Genomic DNA, 15,876 nt, shown 5'->3' on the forward strand with positions numbered 1-15,876 from the left:
TTAAAAGTTATGTATGAATGAAGTACAGTCAAGTGCAAAGATATCGATACTACCAAAGTTACAAAAATTATGTAGGTATACACGACTTTATGCACTTAACATTATTTATTTATTTTTTTATTCAACAACATTGATTAACAACAATAAGGTCGTGTAGGTATACATATTTTTTTAACTGGCCGTGTCGATATCTTTGTACTTAACTGTACCTACTTATATTTGAAACCTACATTAAGATTTCCTGCTCGTTAGTCGGTAACGTTGAATACACAACAAAAATACCGTGATAAATTGCAAAGGGTTTAAAAGTGCCTCCGCTAGCTGACGCGGACGCCCGCCGCGTGCGCACGCTCGCGGGTCCCACTCCGGACACCCGCCGTATAAAAATCCGTCGCACGCGCCCGCGCCAGTTAGCGCTGTTCATACAATTTCTTATTAGACGGGCGTCCGTTCGGGTAATCTGCGTCAGCTAGCGGAGGCACTAACACAATAACAAAATAGTGCTTCTTTCTTATCTTTTGTTTCTGTCACAAAAAGTAGGTACCTACCTGTATTCGGTCTAAGCAATAGTAACATAACCAGGCACTCAAACGAGTAGCATCTACCTATGTCTTTAAATTATTTCAAGTTAGTGTTTCGGAAATAAAAGGTAAAAGTGAAATATTACCTACATTCTTGACCAGAGTGCCCAACAAGCGGCTCGGTGTCTTCTACTGTTAATTCTGCAGATTCCATTTGGAAAGACCCGCTTACTAACTCTCCATAACACACACTGAACATTGATATCAAATCACGTATCTTTCTTATCTATACTTAGTCCGAATTATCGATATCAAAAAATATGACAGAAAGAAAGAAACGAATTCGTTTTTTACTTTATTTTAATTTTATCAGAATCGTAAAGCGTCTAGTGTCCTAGCAACTAGGTGAGTTGATAAATGTTTTGAGAGTCTGAATCAAATTGTGATAACAAATGCTTACCAGTGGAATCACCGAAGTACTGAGCAATGCAAGCTTGAAACGAGAGAATAAAGACATTGAGCTTATTTTTCGATATTTAACTTTTATACTAAAAATATCAGTTTCTTCTTTTAATGGACTAAGATTATATTAATCAAAGTTCCCGACTCGTCTATAAAGACTGTCGAATGGGCAGTTGTGTAAGGGGAAGGAAAAATATAAGACAAGACACTATTCTGCCCAGTTCACATTATTCCAGTAAAACCGTTCCAGTAGCATGACACTGCGGTGCTCGATCAATCTTGTGTAACTCGTTTGGATTGTGACCTCGCAGTGTATCGCTACTGGCACGATTTTACTGGAATAAGGTGAACCGGGCAATCGTTTAAAAAGCGAATAACAAAGAGGTACTGACAGTTGGGGCTGGTGTCGGTGTTGCGCGCGGGCGTGTGCTCGTACAGCTGGAAGGTGCCGTGGCTGGTGGGCGTGCAGTCGGCGGAGCGCCCCGGGCTCATCTCTACCATGTCCCCCTCGCCCGACGCCTGGAACCCATTGTTGAGTGCACCCTGACAACACAACATTTACAAATCGTTACTTTACGAAGAAATACGTTACCAACTAATACATTAAACATTGTAGTTTTATTTCGATGCTAAGCAGTCATTTAAAAACTATTAGTGTTATCGGTCAAGTCGGAATTACATGACCATTAGTATTCACTGAACAACAATATGAAAAGCAGATACGTACTCAGTAGATGAAGAAAAACAGATCAGAAAATGTCCAATTTCGTGGGTCGCAACCGGACTAAATATATAGTTAATTTGACTTTCAGTTCCAAAGTGTGCAAGGTACATATATGCTGAATAACACAAGTGCAGTCTATTTTAAAAATGTCACGACATATGTAACGCCTTGTCAGCAAAAGGACTTACACTTATTATTATTATTATTATTATTAGCCTATTCTGTCCCACTGCTGAGCATTAAGTCATCAAAAATCACTTCACATTTAGGTATATTTAAATATGTTGCTAATGCTTATAAGTTATCAAAATACGTCCACTACGTATTACTCAAATAAACGAAATCACCGAAAGACGGTGCATGAAATTCTCTTTCCTTCAATGGATAGCGGGGGAGGGGAAAATCAATAAACGTCCCTAGAGTAAGCGGGTAGCACGAGGCCGCCGCTCTGCGGAACTCCAAATTTCCTCTAGTTCATAACGTCAGATATTGTAGAGAATTGAACGATTCATATCATTACGCTGGTTTTCTAGGTAATACTTACGATCGTTCAATACATACTAACATAAGTAGTATACTTAAGTACGTATTAGCCAATGAGAAAACGAAGACCTAACTTAAAAGAATTATTCTTCTTTGTACAATGTGAAAGATAATTTATTACCTACTGGACCTGTGATTGAGAAAATTAAAATGCCATTAATAAAAAAACGGTTCCAGTTAAAGAAAAAAGTTGCTTAAAATCAACAATTAGCAGTGCTATAAACAAAAAACAATTTGTTAAATGATCTCGACAGGTATTTCACGGCAAAAGTATTGATGTTGATTAAGTATGCAGAGTTCATATGATTATTAAAATTTATTGTTTCTTGTAGATGCACTACTAAAACTATTCTAAATTGGGAAAGTATATATAAAATGTCTAAGAGCCGTTGTTAGGGTTCCGTAGTCCTAAAAGGAACCCTAATATATAGTAACGTCATGTCAGTCCGTTCGTGTATTAGCTTAGAGACTGCTAGTACTAGAAAGCTGTAATTTATAGTATAGACTAGTTTTTTCCCGTGGCTTCGACCGCGTGAGATTGGGTTATCGCCCGCTGTTCCCTCGGAAACTGTGCATTTTTTCGGGATAAAAAGTAGCCTATGTCACTCTCTGGCCCAAAAACTATCTCTACGCCGAAAATCACGTCGATCCGTTGCTCCGTTACGACGTGAAAGACGGACAAACATACAAACACACAAACACACACACTTTCGCATTTAAATTATTAGTAACTAGGCCGACAAAATGGTAAAATGTGTAAAATAAAATTAAAAACATTTCTTACGATTGTATAACCCGTATACGAACCTACCTAAAGCGAGGAAGGTTTTTTTTGTCAACTTAACTGACAAAACAAAATTATGTAAGAAGGTTCTTAGACTTAGATATGTTTTCTTGAGGTGTAGGGGAGCCGGCTAAACCACTCGGAAAATGTCAGGGACCATTATTCTTTGGGTACCTCTGAAATTTCATAATTATAGGCAGCCAGGGCATCTTCTTTGGTTTCAAATCACCTTCCTTTTAATTTTTCTTTAATTTTTGGAAACAGGTAAAAATCACAGGGTGCCAGATCAGGAGAATATGGCGGCTGAGGGCGTATAGTGACATTTTTCGAACTACAATAGTCGAGTGTTCTGGCAGAAGTGTGCGGGTCGGCGTTGTCGTGGTGCCAGAGCAGGTGCTGGGTTCCTGACTTTGGACGCTTGTCAAACCAAGCTGACAGCACCTGTGGAGCACAAACTGTCACATACCATTCTGAGTTGACAGTTCTTTGATCCTCTAGCACCACAGTCGCGATATGGCCTGTCTTGCAGAAAAATGAGGCAACCATTTGTTTCGGTGTGCTTCGTGCTTAGCGACATTTTGTTGGAGTCGGTTCATCTTCAAAGCACCATACCGTTGACTGTTGCTTTGTTTCAGGATCGTAGTTATACAACCATGTTTCGTCACCTGTCAGTATATCATACACAGTTTTCTTCTCGCCAGCATCGAATTTATTTATCATAAACTTACACCAATCCACGCGGCGTTCTTTCTGCAAATTGTTGAGTTTATGCGGCACCCATCTCGAACAACGCTTATGGAGGGACAGTTGTCCATGAATTATGGTTTGCAGTGCTGCTGATCCAATGCCTAGACCACGCTCAAGCTCTACGTATGTAATTCGTCCGTTCTAACGGATATTTTTTTTCCACGGCTTGCACATTTTCTTGAGTAACTGCGGTTGGCGGTCGCCCCGACTTCGCCTCATCTTCAAAGCTCTCCCGCCCTCTTTTAAATTCAGCAAACCAATTAAAGACAGTTGCACGAGAACAAGCAGACTCACCAAAAGTCGTAGCTAAAATTTCAAAACATTTTTGGGGCTTATAAACCTTTTTTAAAGTCATAATAAATCATAACTCGAAAATCACGACTAAGTTCCAATTGTAACCGCAAATTCCCGCCAGAATCAATCAGTTTTTTTTTTAAACTACGCAATTTTCCGTTTTTAAATTTATAGCTATTTAATCAGCCTTCACGGTGGTGTATAACTGGCCAGTGTCAATCAAACGAGCATGGAGTATCTAATTTCTTTTGGCATGACCCTCGTACCTGTTACCCGTATCGTACCTTCTCCGCTCTTAATGGGGCGGGCCGGAGTAGTAGGCAATAAATAAATAGGGCAATATATAAATTTCTTTGTTATGTAGAATTGTAGTGTTCCACAAAATTCCACATGTATTTGCTCTTTAAGGTAAGAAGTACAATGTATGTACCACTTGGTTTTGATTTGAGAACTTATAACATCCCCAACATCAGTCCACATTCAGCAACTTCACTTTCACTCTAACTCAATCCACGTTCTGATACCAAAGTGGATCACAAATAAAAACACTTAAACTGTATTTATCTATGTAACTTCTGCTGATTCTCCCTCTCCTATAACATTTCGCCCACAGAGACTTAATATTGTAGAGATAAGTAGATTATTCAACATTGTCAGAGCCATTTCCGAGATCCCCGAAATGAATCAATATAAAAGAAATTCTTCGTTTATATTTGATAAATATTGTAAAAGCGCCTATCTCTTTAAGCGCTTATCTTTTTCTGTTATACGAGTAGGTAGTAACTTGGTCGTGAAGTCTATTCGTGCTAGTTTTAGTTAATTATTAGCCATAGTTGAATATATAGGTAAATATATCAGTTACGTCACGCCGACAGTGGCAAAATAATAAAAAAAACACATCTCATGCTTGTAAACTTTGTTTTTATGCTGGATCTAGGCGACATAATAGTACATTGTGTCTTAAGGGCGGTAAACAAGGAATTACGAACGAGAGTCTATGAGAAGCCCGAAGTCGAAGACTGAGGGCTTTAATGAGTCGATGTTCGTAATTCTAGTACCGCCCGTGCAACATACAATGTTTTTAATCACATTTGCGAGTAAAATTGTATATTTGTAAAAGAAAAACTAATAATTTTTCAAAAATTGCCGATGCCGCTGACTACACTCTTGGCAGCGCCAGCCTCCGCGCCGCCCCACCCCACGCAGCATGTGCCCGAAGTGCGCGCGCCGCGCTCCTGTACGCCATGCAGTATCACCACTCACACTCATTTACCGGCCTTGGGCTTCATGACAACAAAATTAGTACGGGCAATGACTCATTTACCGACCACGGGTTTCATGATAAGCACATTAAGGTCGAGGATTCGCATGAACTGGCTCGGATAACACTAGACATAAATCAGGCCGAAATCGTTGCACTACGAAACACGAAGAGAGAATTGGCTCTCTTCGTGAATACGTCTCGATCGCGTTCGCGTAAAATCTCAATTTTTATGGAAATACAAACATCGCAAACGTTCCGCTAGAGGCGCTGTTCGTGTTTCCATACAAATTGAGATTTTAACGAACGCGATCGAGACGTACTTTGTAACCAAAAACTTACACCAAGGGCACTTGAGTGAAAGGGACGGAACGACACGAACTTCGATTTTCAATTTTCGTAGTAGCCCCCAGCTCTAGTCGCGGCGAACTCGCTGCACGACCACGGCGAACTCGCTACACTACGCACTCGTGCGTGGCGAAATCGTTACGCGCTCGCGACGAAATTGTTACACGCTCGCAGCGAACTCGGTTTTCATAATCAACGAAAAACAATTTAGTATTTAATAGTGATCCTAAGGCTTCGCCAGCTACTGACACAACAGGCTCACTCGGGTCGCCTGCTGTTGCACTCCCATGATTATCTATTAATAACTAAGAAAGAAAATACTGCCATTCATTCAAGGCATATCTTATACTAGCTTTTACCCGCGGCTTCGCACGCGTAAACTATTCGGTGTGGTAGCTGCAATTGAAATTTTCGGGATTTTAAAAATTCCCCTGGAAATTCCCAATATTTATAACGTGGTCTTCATTGAGGTTGTGTTGTGAATAACTGTACAAAATTCAAGACTCTAAACCCAGTGCTGAAGTTTCAAAATTTTTCCCTATTCAAATTCAAATGCAAGATTCAAATTCAAATCATTTATTCAGTAAATAGGCCGCAATGGGCACTTTTACACGTCCTTTTTTATACTACCAGCGCTTTCGGAAAGACCATCATTGCCAAGAAGAATGCGCCGCAAGAAACTTGGCAGAAAGTCATTTTTTCAAAATAAAATAATTACAAATAAAATACTTAAAAAGTACAGTATACAATAAAAGAAAACAATACGAAATAATAATAATATGTATGGGGTCTTCATTTATGGGGTCCCTTAGTTACAAAACTATACCGTGGGAATATCGGGATAAAAAGTAGCGTACTTATGTGTTATTCTAGACATACGGCTACCTACATCCAAATTTCATGCCTCTAAGCCTAGCGGTTGTTATTCCGACATTTTATTCCTAGGTATCCCGTGGTAATATCGGGTCAAAAAGTCGTCTATGTGTTTTTCTAGACATCCAGCTTCCTACATTCCAAATTTCATAACTCTAAGCTCAGCGGTTAATATTTCAAGATTTTATCCCTATCCCGTGGGAATATCGGGGTAAAAAATAGATTATGTGTTATTCCAGAGGTCCAGCTACCTACATACCAAATTTTATGGCTCTAAGCCCAGTGGTTGTTATTACGAGATTTTATCCCTAGGTATCCCGTGGGAATATCGGGTTAAAAAGTCGCTTATGTGTTATTCCAGACGTCTAGCTACCTATTTATCAAATTTCATGACTCTAAGCCCAGCGGTTATTATTTCAAGATTTTATCCCTATCCCAGGGGAATATCGGGATAAAAAGTATCCTATGTTTTAATCCAGGTTATAAACTAACTTTTCGCCAAATTTTATCCAAATCCGTCCAGCCGTTTCAGCGTGAAAAAGTAACAAACATACTCACTCACTCACAAACTTTCACATTTATAATATTAAGTAGGAAAGTAGGATTAGTAGGAAGTAGGATTTATACCTACCTTTTTGTAGACGGATTGATATGTTGAACTCATTTTTTGTGCAGATGACTTCAGTGGAAATCTTTCCATAACTGCTTTTCTGAAACAAATAATTATCTTCAATGAAGTTTGATTAAAATCTATGGCAGTAAAAACTATTCAGAGGAAAGGCAGAAACTTAAAAAAAGGAGGTTGTCAGTTGTAATTGTTTTCCCTGAGAAGTATCAGACTTCAATCATTTAGGAACCAATTTTTTAATAATTATTTTACTGAAAAGGTAATACTTCTAATTAGGTCCCACTGTCACCAAGTCAGGATCTGACAAGCAAAGATCAGCATTGACAATTTGACAGTGCAACACCAGGTCAATGACATCAATCATTATGCTAATATGGATATGACCCGTCATACAAAGATGCGAGTATTGTAAAGAAATCAATGTCTCTGATTTCAGTAAATGCCTATACAAAAAAAGCCTATATAGTCAACAACAAGTCATCAATAGAAATGCTGAATTTACCTATCCTTGCACAGCACAGCTCTTGCGGAAGCAACTGAGCAGAGCAAGGTTATGTAAATGAAGCCTTTGTTATTGGTTTATGAAAAACACATTCCTCACAACACATAGTCGCACATCTCTGGTGGAAATGCAGCCTTAAGCATTAACCTTCCATATACAGTGGTGGTCATGTAATTAAGAATGATTTGAAGTTACAGATTATTTTTAACTAAATCATGTCATGTGTAGTCTGGTTCCTTCTTAGAAGTAACTAGTTACGTTATGAAATAGCCACATGAATAGAGCAAACGGGATTAAGAATAAACAATAAAATTGCTGACATTTTTTACAAATTTTGTTTTTATTCTCTTTAGTAACAAATTCAAATAGTAATGAAGCTGGACAAATAATTAAGAACGATTTATTGAACTGTTTGAAAGTTTTTTTATTTGAAACTTAGATTAACTAAATCACACTAATGTGAAGTTTGTACAGAAAAAAAAAAGCTTTTGTTAGTAGCATGTCCACGGCTTTTTATTACTGCTTTACACCGGCGAGGCATTGAATCTATCAATTTTTGGACATTTCGCGAGAGAGAGAGTTCCATTCTTCTAAGAATACGTCATACAGTTATCTTAAATTGCCACACTGTCGATTTGAAACCTTTTTCCTGACTTTGCACCAAAGATGCTCTATTGGGTTAAGATCGGGGCTGTTGGCTGGCCAATCTAAGACAGAAACTGATTGCGATGTGAGGAATTCCTTAACGGTACGTGGAGTATGCTTGGGATCATTGTCGTGCTGCAATGTCCAAATAACCGGAAGCACGCCTTCAGCATATGGTAACATTGTTTCTTCCAGTATGTTTTTGTATTGAAATTGATCCATGTTTCCTTCTATCAGCCTAACAGGTCCAAGACCATGTCCAGAAAAACATCCCCAAATTTTTACATTTCCCCCGCCATGCTTTAAAGTCACTTTTGTGTACTTTGGGTCGAATGCTTTATTTGGAGGCTGTCTTACATATTGTTTGCCATCGGAACATACCCTATTTATTTTTGTCTCGTCAGAAAAAAGAACATTTTTCCACTGTCTGACTGTCCAGTTTTCATATCTTCTTGCAAATGCAAGCTGGGCTTGCCTATGACACCGTTTCAACATAGGCACCTTCCTTGCTATCCTTCCGTGCAACTTTTCTTCTACCAAACGCCTTTGAATAGTGCTTGCCGAGATTGCTGAAGGGTTGTTTTCGCCAAAATATTCTTTTCTCAACTCATTAAACCCTTTAAAAGGATTTTGTTTTGCGAAACGAACGATATTTCGATCATCTCGACGAGATGACTTTCTTTCTTTAGGTACACGCGGAACATTTGAAGTAGTTTGATACGTGGCAAAATGCTTTATGGCGTGGAATACCATAGTTTTTGAACATTGCAGATGATCGGCTATATGTTTATACGACCAATTCTTGTCGCGAAGTTTTAGTATTACTTCTCTTGTAGATTTATCACAACTTTTATTTTTCCCCATTGTTTTTATATGAAGCAATCGCCTTTAAGACTTTTACGGCACTAAATGGCGCCAAAATTATTCGAATAAAAACCTAAAACCACAAAGCGGCGGTCCTTTCTCTATTTAAATTTGAATAAAAAATAAACTATTCAGTGTTCTTAATTATATGACCAGCCAGTAAGTAGTAATACTAGGTTTAGATGTAATGTATAAAGTTTATCTATTTATTTTTAAGCCAATTATATGTATAAATGAATTTACCGCTAGTACGGAAAAGTTTTACGATACCGAGAGAAGTACAAAAATATACATGCAGTTAGTAACACGTCAGTTTGAAAAAATCTTCTCTATAAAAATCGTTCTTAATTATATGACTACAACTGTATGCTTTCAGTCCAAAATGTAGCTCTAATGTTTTGTATTTTCATCATAATCTGCATTATTGATATTATTTGAAACAAAGGTTAGAATGCAGGTTTATTTTTCATTCTGAATTTGAAATCCTAACCATATATTTTGTATTTATTTGTTATATATGAAAAAGACATTATTTTGCTTATTTCAAGAAAAATTATCTATTTACCTAGCTAGCTAGTTTTATGAGTATACTCGTAATAATATTATGTTATAAAAAAAAGGATACACTAAACCAATAGTGGCCAAAGTACGGCCCGTAAGGGTTTTAATCAGGCCCACTGACGTTCCTTTGAAGTAAATAGTACCTACCTACATGGCCAGCGCGATTTTAATATAATTTTGTTATTTGGCAAAAACTCTTCTAAAATATCTATAACTTTCTGGCCCCACATGAAGAAAGTTTGCCCACCACTGCACTAAACTGTACAATAAATCTCCATGAAAATTTAAAAACCCTATAAGACGATATTTCTTTTTATTTCTATGGCAGTGAATTCATATTTTTATTAATAAAATTTTAATTAGGTACCTACTACAGGTATATTGCCTGTCCAATTCTTAAATGAATCTAGAGAAGATCTAAGCAAGCAGACAATTTTTTATATACATAGAGCTAAAGTTACTTCATTAATATTGAAGGAAATTCGTTAGCAACAATTTATATGGACCAAAAGTGAAATTATCGCACTTGAGCGATACTGACGCCCCCAACATTTTCACGTAAATTTCCGTATCATACTTAATAGCAATTTAAGTTCCATTAAATGAAATTCATTTCATGTCAAAATACCATGTAAACCAAATCACCTTGTTTATATTAATACAATTGATTACATAAAAGCATAACAAAACAAATTAGAAAATTAAACTTCCTGCTACTAACCTAGTAATTTCGTGTCATTTCGAGGCCAGGATATCAAAGCGTATCTTTTCTGATTTGGTTTCGTGAATATACTTAGTGATCCTTTATAATCCTATTAAAAACTGGGAGTGAAATAAACAGCCGCCTACAATTATTTTCTCAAAACTGAGGGTGAACGTACCAACCAACGCAAAACGCAATACCAAAATAATGACAATGACATGACAGACAACAGCACGCCTACTACGAAACTCGAAACTCGTATCGTACCGTCCCTCTCGCTCTCGTATTAAATACTGTGTCAGAGGGACCACACGACACGAACTTCGAGTATTGAGTTTCGTAGTAGCCCTGCTGTTCTGCAGTTAGTAGCCCTGCAGATAAGTCGGTCTTGTCATGTCATGTCGGTCGAGAAAACTTGTTCGAATACAAAACGTCAAAAAATGTGTTTTCTTATTTATAAGCTCTAGTACACACTGTCCGAACTTCAGCTAGCTTGCACAAATTTTTAAAAATATGGAACAATTATACGACGACCGGAAGGCTAAGTGGTTAGAGCACCTGACTACGAAGCTTGAGGTCCTGGGTTCGAATCCCGGCCGGGGCAGATATTTGTGTGAATAACACGAATGCTTGTTCTCGGGTCTTGGATGTTTAATATGTATTTATCTATATAAGTATGTTTATCCGTTGCCTAGTATCCATAGTACAAGCTTTACTTAGTTTGAGACTAGGTCAATTGGTGTCAAGTGTCCCATGATATTTATATATATATATATATATAAATATCATGATGATATGGAGCCTGAATATTTCTGTTGAAGAAACACCAGAACAAGCGTGCTGGGGGACCAAGTGAGTGCCAATACTACATACATTTACACCCTTGCCGAGGCTTGCCAAGCGTCTACAAGCTCCAAATCTATCCAAACGCTTGAATGCCATTTGTTAACACGCTTGCAAGCGCGTCAACGTATTCCGGACTCATACTATTTAATACGAGAGCGAGAGGGACCCCACGACACGAACTTCGAGTTTTGAGTTTCGTAGTAGCCCTGCAGGCAAGCATGGCAGACTTGGATCTCTCAGTTGCTTCGGCTCTTGTGCAGTTTGAGATATGGAAATTTAAAGAAAAAGGATAAAATTTCTTCGTTAGTCCAAGCACTCATGATGGTCACTAAAATTTATTTAATAGTAGTTTTTGCGCGCGGCTCCCTCCGCGTGGAATTCGGATAATGTTAGTCTTTTTTTTTTTTGGTACTGGACTTGGGCTTTAGTTGCCCTTAGCCATTTTCATGTTAGGGAAATTGGACGCGGGAAAGGGGTAGTTTGGTAGACGGAATTTGGAATATAGAAGGTCAGGGTAGGTAGAACGCAAAGGCAAAATAAATTACATTAATTTGAAAATACTATACTTTAATATCATTTTTAGAAATAAAGGATGCAATTATATTATATATATTGGGAAAGGTGAGCAAGGAAAATATGCTTGTAGGTAGAGGTATACTGTGGGATACTAATGATTCCATAAACGACGTTCTGTCATATAATGGACAGAATAGAAAGATGTGATTTAGGTCAGCCACCGCGGCTCCACATTCACATGCTTTACTATTGATTATGTTGAATCTAAACAGATGAGAAGGGGCGCACGTATGGCCCAGCCTCATCCGAGTCAATATGGATGTTTCTCTTCTGCCTAATTTTGAATTATAAAAGCATGGTCTCAGTGGATTTTTTGTTGTAAACTATAATAGTAATTTCCGGTCTCTAGAGAACTCCAAAACCAAAAGAACTCCCAGGAGTTCCGTAAATATCTTTTAGGAAGGGCTAGGAGATCATGGGTGTAATTTTTATAGGGGAAAAGATCCCCGGAATGAATGGCCTCGAGAGCCAGATTGTCAGCTTTCTCATTTCCATAAATCCCAGAATGACTTGGCACCCAGACAAACTGAATCTCGAGACCTTTGACACTGCACTCGTGTAACAGAGCTCAAATGTTAGTCTGTAGTGGGCCGTAATAAATTTTTCATCACACTTGCTCATAAACAGTGTCGTAACATGCAGGCTACCTAGGTTGCAACCCCCCAAATAAAACCCTCGACCTTAATGTGCTTGTCATAAAACCCGTGGTCGGTAAATGAGTCATTGCCCGTACTAATTTTCATGTCATGAAGCCCAAGGTCGGTAAATGAGTCAGAGCGCCCAGAGCGCAGAGAGCTGCGCGCGCTGCTGCAGGACCACATGCACACGCACGAGGGGAGCGCGAGGAGGGCAGCGTTGACAGAGCGCAGCCTAAGGTATCGCCAGGTTCCAAAATATTGGAACAATTATATTTTTTCTTTTAGAAATAAAAAAAATTACTCGCAAACGTGATGAAGAACATTGTACGTCGCACGGGCGGTACTAGAATTACGAACATCGACTCATTAAATCTAATACTCTCACTCATTGATTAGACTCATTAATTCTAATAGACTCGTTCGTAATTCCTTATTTACCGCCCTTAAGACACAATGTACTATTTTTGCACTAGTGCTGTACGAAATTACCAACTATTTACGATATCACATAAATGTTTTTAAACATTTATCGTATTATTATCATATTACTTTGCGCGCACGAGTAACATATTATTTTTTACTCTTTGTTATTTCTGGTACAAACAAGTTAGAAACACAATTTTACTTCGCATTAAAAACCGATAATGCCTTGTGCCGTTTTAACCGATTTGTCCACATGACTGCTCCATGTCAGCCGATTTGTATAAAATGGCGTCAGCCGAGTTTTTAGAGCAAGCCTTGTCCACAGACGTTGACGAGAACGCAGTTAATGCTATCGTCGGATCACTGGAAAATCAATTAGTTACGTCCGTTTCAGCAGTGTCTTCACAGAACAATATAGTTAATGTTATTCCTAGTCAGCTTTCTAATATTACGTCAAATGCAAGTTCTATTATTGGTGTACAAAAATACAACACGGACCAAGTGAGTGTTGGTGAAATATCGAGTGGTAATTTTCAACAGGCTGGCCCTGGAAGTGGTGTAAACTTTAATAATGTTCAAGGATTCGTGTCACAACATTCTTTGACTAATTCAAGCGAGCCTATCAAAGTGATATACTCTCAAACATCACAGAGTCTGTCTAATAGTGTGAACAGAGTGTCATATCCATCGCAAACATTGCCAAACGGAAGCATTGGCCTCTCGGCCTCCCAAAACCAGATAATCCACACCGGAGCAGTAATCCCGCAGTCTGTTAACAAAACTATCAACATGCAGCCCCCACTTGTCATCAAACAAGGAACTACGTCGGGTCAGGTGGGCATGCAGCCCGGCATGGTCACGGTGCCAATGACTGTTAATTCAAGCATGCCTAATTCAATGTCTAATGTTATGAACATAAATAAGCCAGGAGGGCAGAATGTTGTTGTTACAACCCAAAATTTAGGGTCAGGGCAACCGGCCATCATTCCAAATGTTCAGATATTAAACATGAGACCTGGCGCGCCATCAGTTGCAGCTCAGAAGTCAGTGGCAACAGTTTCTCCAAGAGTAGTCATTGGAACACCTCAAGTGGTGGGAACAAGAGCAGCAGCGCCAGGGGTAACTATTATTACATAATTTGCTGCTTTGTATTATAAATGCTGACATGCCCTTGCTCACCGAATGTCTAAAGACATATCACCATCACTAAAACTCATCAATATCTGTCTAATCTAACTAAACTCACTTGATATTATCATCATGCGATGGCACACAATGCTTTTGAACATAAATACTATTACAGTTGAATCCATTTACTATGTTGTTTCTGTTATACTTACTCACAAACATGTTAGTGTCTTTATATTGCTTATATTAAAACAAATTAGGGTTTATAACTTTGCTTTTGTAGTGATTGCTGTCCTAGGTGGCACTTGTGTATGTTTTAACACAATGGATTCCCAATTATCATAAAGTTTTAAAGATAGAAGAAACAAGCTGCATAAGATAAAAACAATATTTTACTCTCTTTTTACCTGACTGCAAGAAGTGGTATTGTTTATAAATCTGCTAAGTACCTATGTTATTGTAAATGGATTCTACTGTGTATAATTCTATGAATATGTCAGGTGTAATTACCTGTAATTGTTGACTTAGAATGAATGTCTGTAATGTATGACCTGATAATTCATGTAATTTGCCATAAAGGTATAGACTATCGGGTTGTACATTATTGTTGTCCAGACTGTGTTGACAGGTTGTACTGAACTGTAATCACCATGGTTAAAGGAAAAGGCTTTACCTGTGGTGTAATTTATATTGATTACTTGCACTTGCTTAATAACAATATTCCATATTACAATGCCCACATGCTGCATAATTTAAATCAGTCTATAAAGTACATATATATAAATATATATACATGTTGAGTTCAGGACCTTTCCGTGATTTGATTGCATCAAGTTCTCTAAGGAATTTCTTATGCTTTTCATTATTCTGTCTTGTCACATTCCATGAAATATGTTTAGTAATGGTAAGAGTGATACAATCAAATAACATGTTGACTAATCTACTAGCCTAGCAGATGACGCTACATGGGACACTACAAGGCCATACATAGGCTGATTAGAGATCTCCCTAAACCACTCTATAAAATGTTTTTCTCAAAAATCTCCCTAAAACTTGACATTATTCTTTACATATCAGAAGGTGAAGTGCATAGTTTATGGTCAGCAAAAAATTAAAAAGTTAAAAAGAGTGCAGGCGTGCTAGCTCAACAATAATTTATTATTGTTGACTCACAATTTATTGTTAAAGTTAAAAAGGCCATGGAAATGTTGGCACAAGTCGTATACAGCCAAGTCTAATGGCCGTATCAGATATTTTGTTGGAACTCCGGACTTTTTTATTCGGTTCAGACCCAATCAGCTTGTTGTGTTTTTGGTGGAAAAATACACCTGCATTATATTTTTATTGAAAAAAAGGCAGGAAAGCATAAGAAAAACATTGGAATAAAATTAAATGTCATAATATATTTTGAGAAAAAGTTTATTCTCCTCAGAATTCTTCACCATTTTTCAGAAAAGCTTTATATTAGTCTCGGCTGGAATAGCAATTGCTGGCTTCGTATTAGTTTAACGGACTCGCAAGCTTGTCCGTTTAATACTCATACTCAGCCAGCAATTGCCTACTTCCAGGCCACGGCAATAATCTACTTAATGTATTAAATCTCAAATGTATCATTTGAGTGGTTTTTATGAGGTAAATGAGATATAAAATAGATGAAAAAATCTCTAATAAATTACCATAAAAAGTACGACTTACTCTTTTGTTACCCAAGCATCAACTCATTGCTGTTAAGTAAGATTTTCCTTAGAATTATTTCTTTTATTTGGTTGTGGAGAAGTGACACCTCTAGATTTTTTTCTTGGGCT

General features: G+C 37.8%; 2 protein-coding genes across 10 annotated transcripts in view; one reads left to right on the plus strand and one right to left on the minus strand.

Moving 5' to 3' along the window:
* The window catches only part of ClC-c (chloride channel protein 3), a 33,363-nt gene extending 22,688 nt beyond the window's left edge, over positions 1-10,675 (minus strand). For 2 of the 7 annotated variants that reach the window (XM_074093501.1, XM_074093494.1), the window contains exons 1-3: positions 10,479-10,675; positions 7,189-7,267; positions 1,376-1,526 (exon numbers count right to left, since the gene is read on the minus strand). In XM_074093501.1, the coding sequence (XP_073949602.1) occupies positions 1,376-1,526; positions 7,189-7,257 (220 nt within the window). In that variant the 5' untranslated portion in view covers positions 7,258-7,267; positions 10,479-10,675. Of the gene's footprint in view, positions 1-671; positions 892-981; positions 1,015-1,375; positions 1,527-1,710; positions 1,858-1,895; positions 2,096-7,188; positions 7,268-10,478 lie in introns of those variants that run through there. The other 5 variants (XM_074093536.1, XM_074093525.1, XM_074093486.1 and 2 more) reach the window with 4 other exon arrangements.
* Positions 10,676-13,219: 2,544 nt separating this feature from the next.
* Positions 13,220-15,876, plus strand: part of Taf4 (TBP-associated factor 4) — a 29,134-nt gene continuing 26,477 nt past the window's right edge. For all 3 annotated transcript variants that reach the window (XM_074093888.1, XM_074093896.1, XM_074093902.1), the window contains exon 1: positions 13,220-14,062. In XM_074093888.1, coding sequence (XP_073949989.1) covers positions 13,229-14,062 — 834 coding nt within the window. In that variant the 5' untranslated portion in view covers positions 13,220-13,228. The remainder of the gene's footprint in view (positions 14,063-15,876) is intronic.

The sequence above is a fragment of the Choristoneura fumiferana genome, chromosome Z (assembly GCF_025370935.1).
Source record: "Choristoneura fumiferana chromosome Z, NRCan_CFum_1, whole genome shotgun sequence".
In the NCBI taxonomy this organism is placed as follows: domain Eukaryota; kingdom Metazoa; phylum Arthropoda; class Insecta; order Lepidoptera; family Tortricidae; genus Choristoneura; species Choristoneura fumiferana.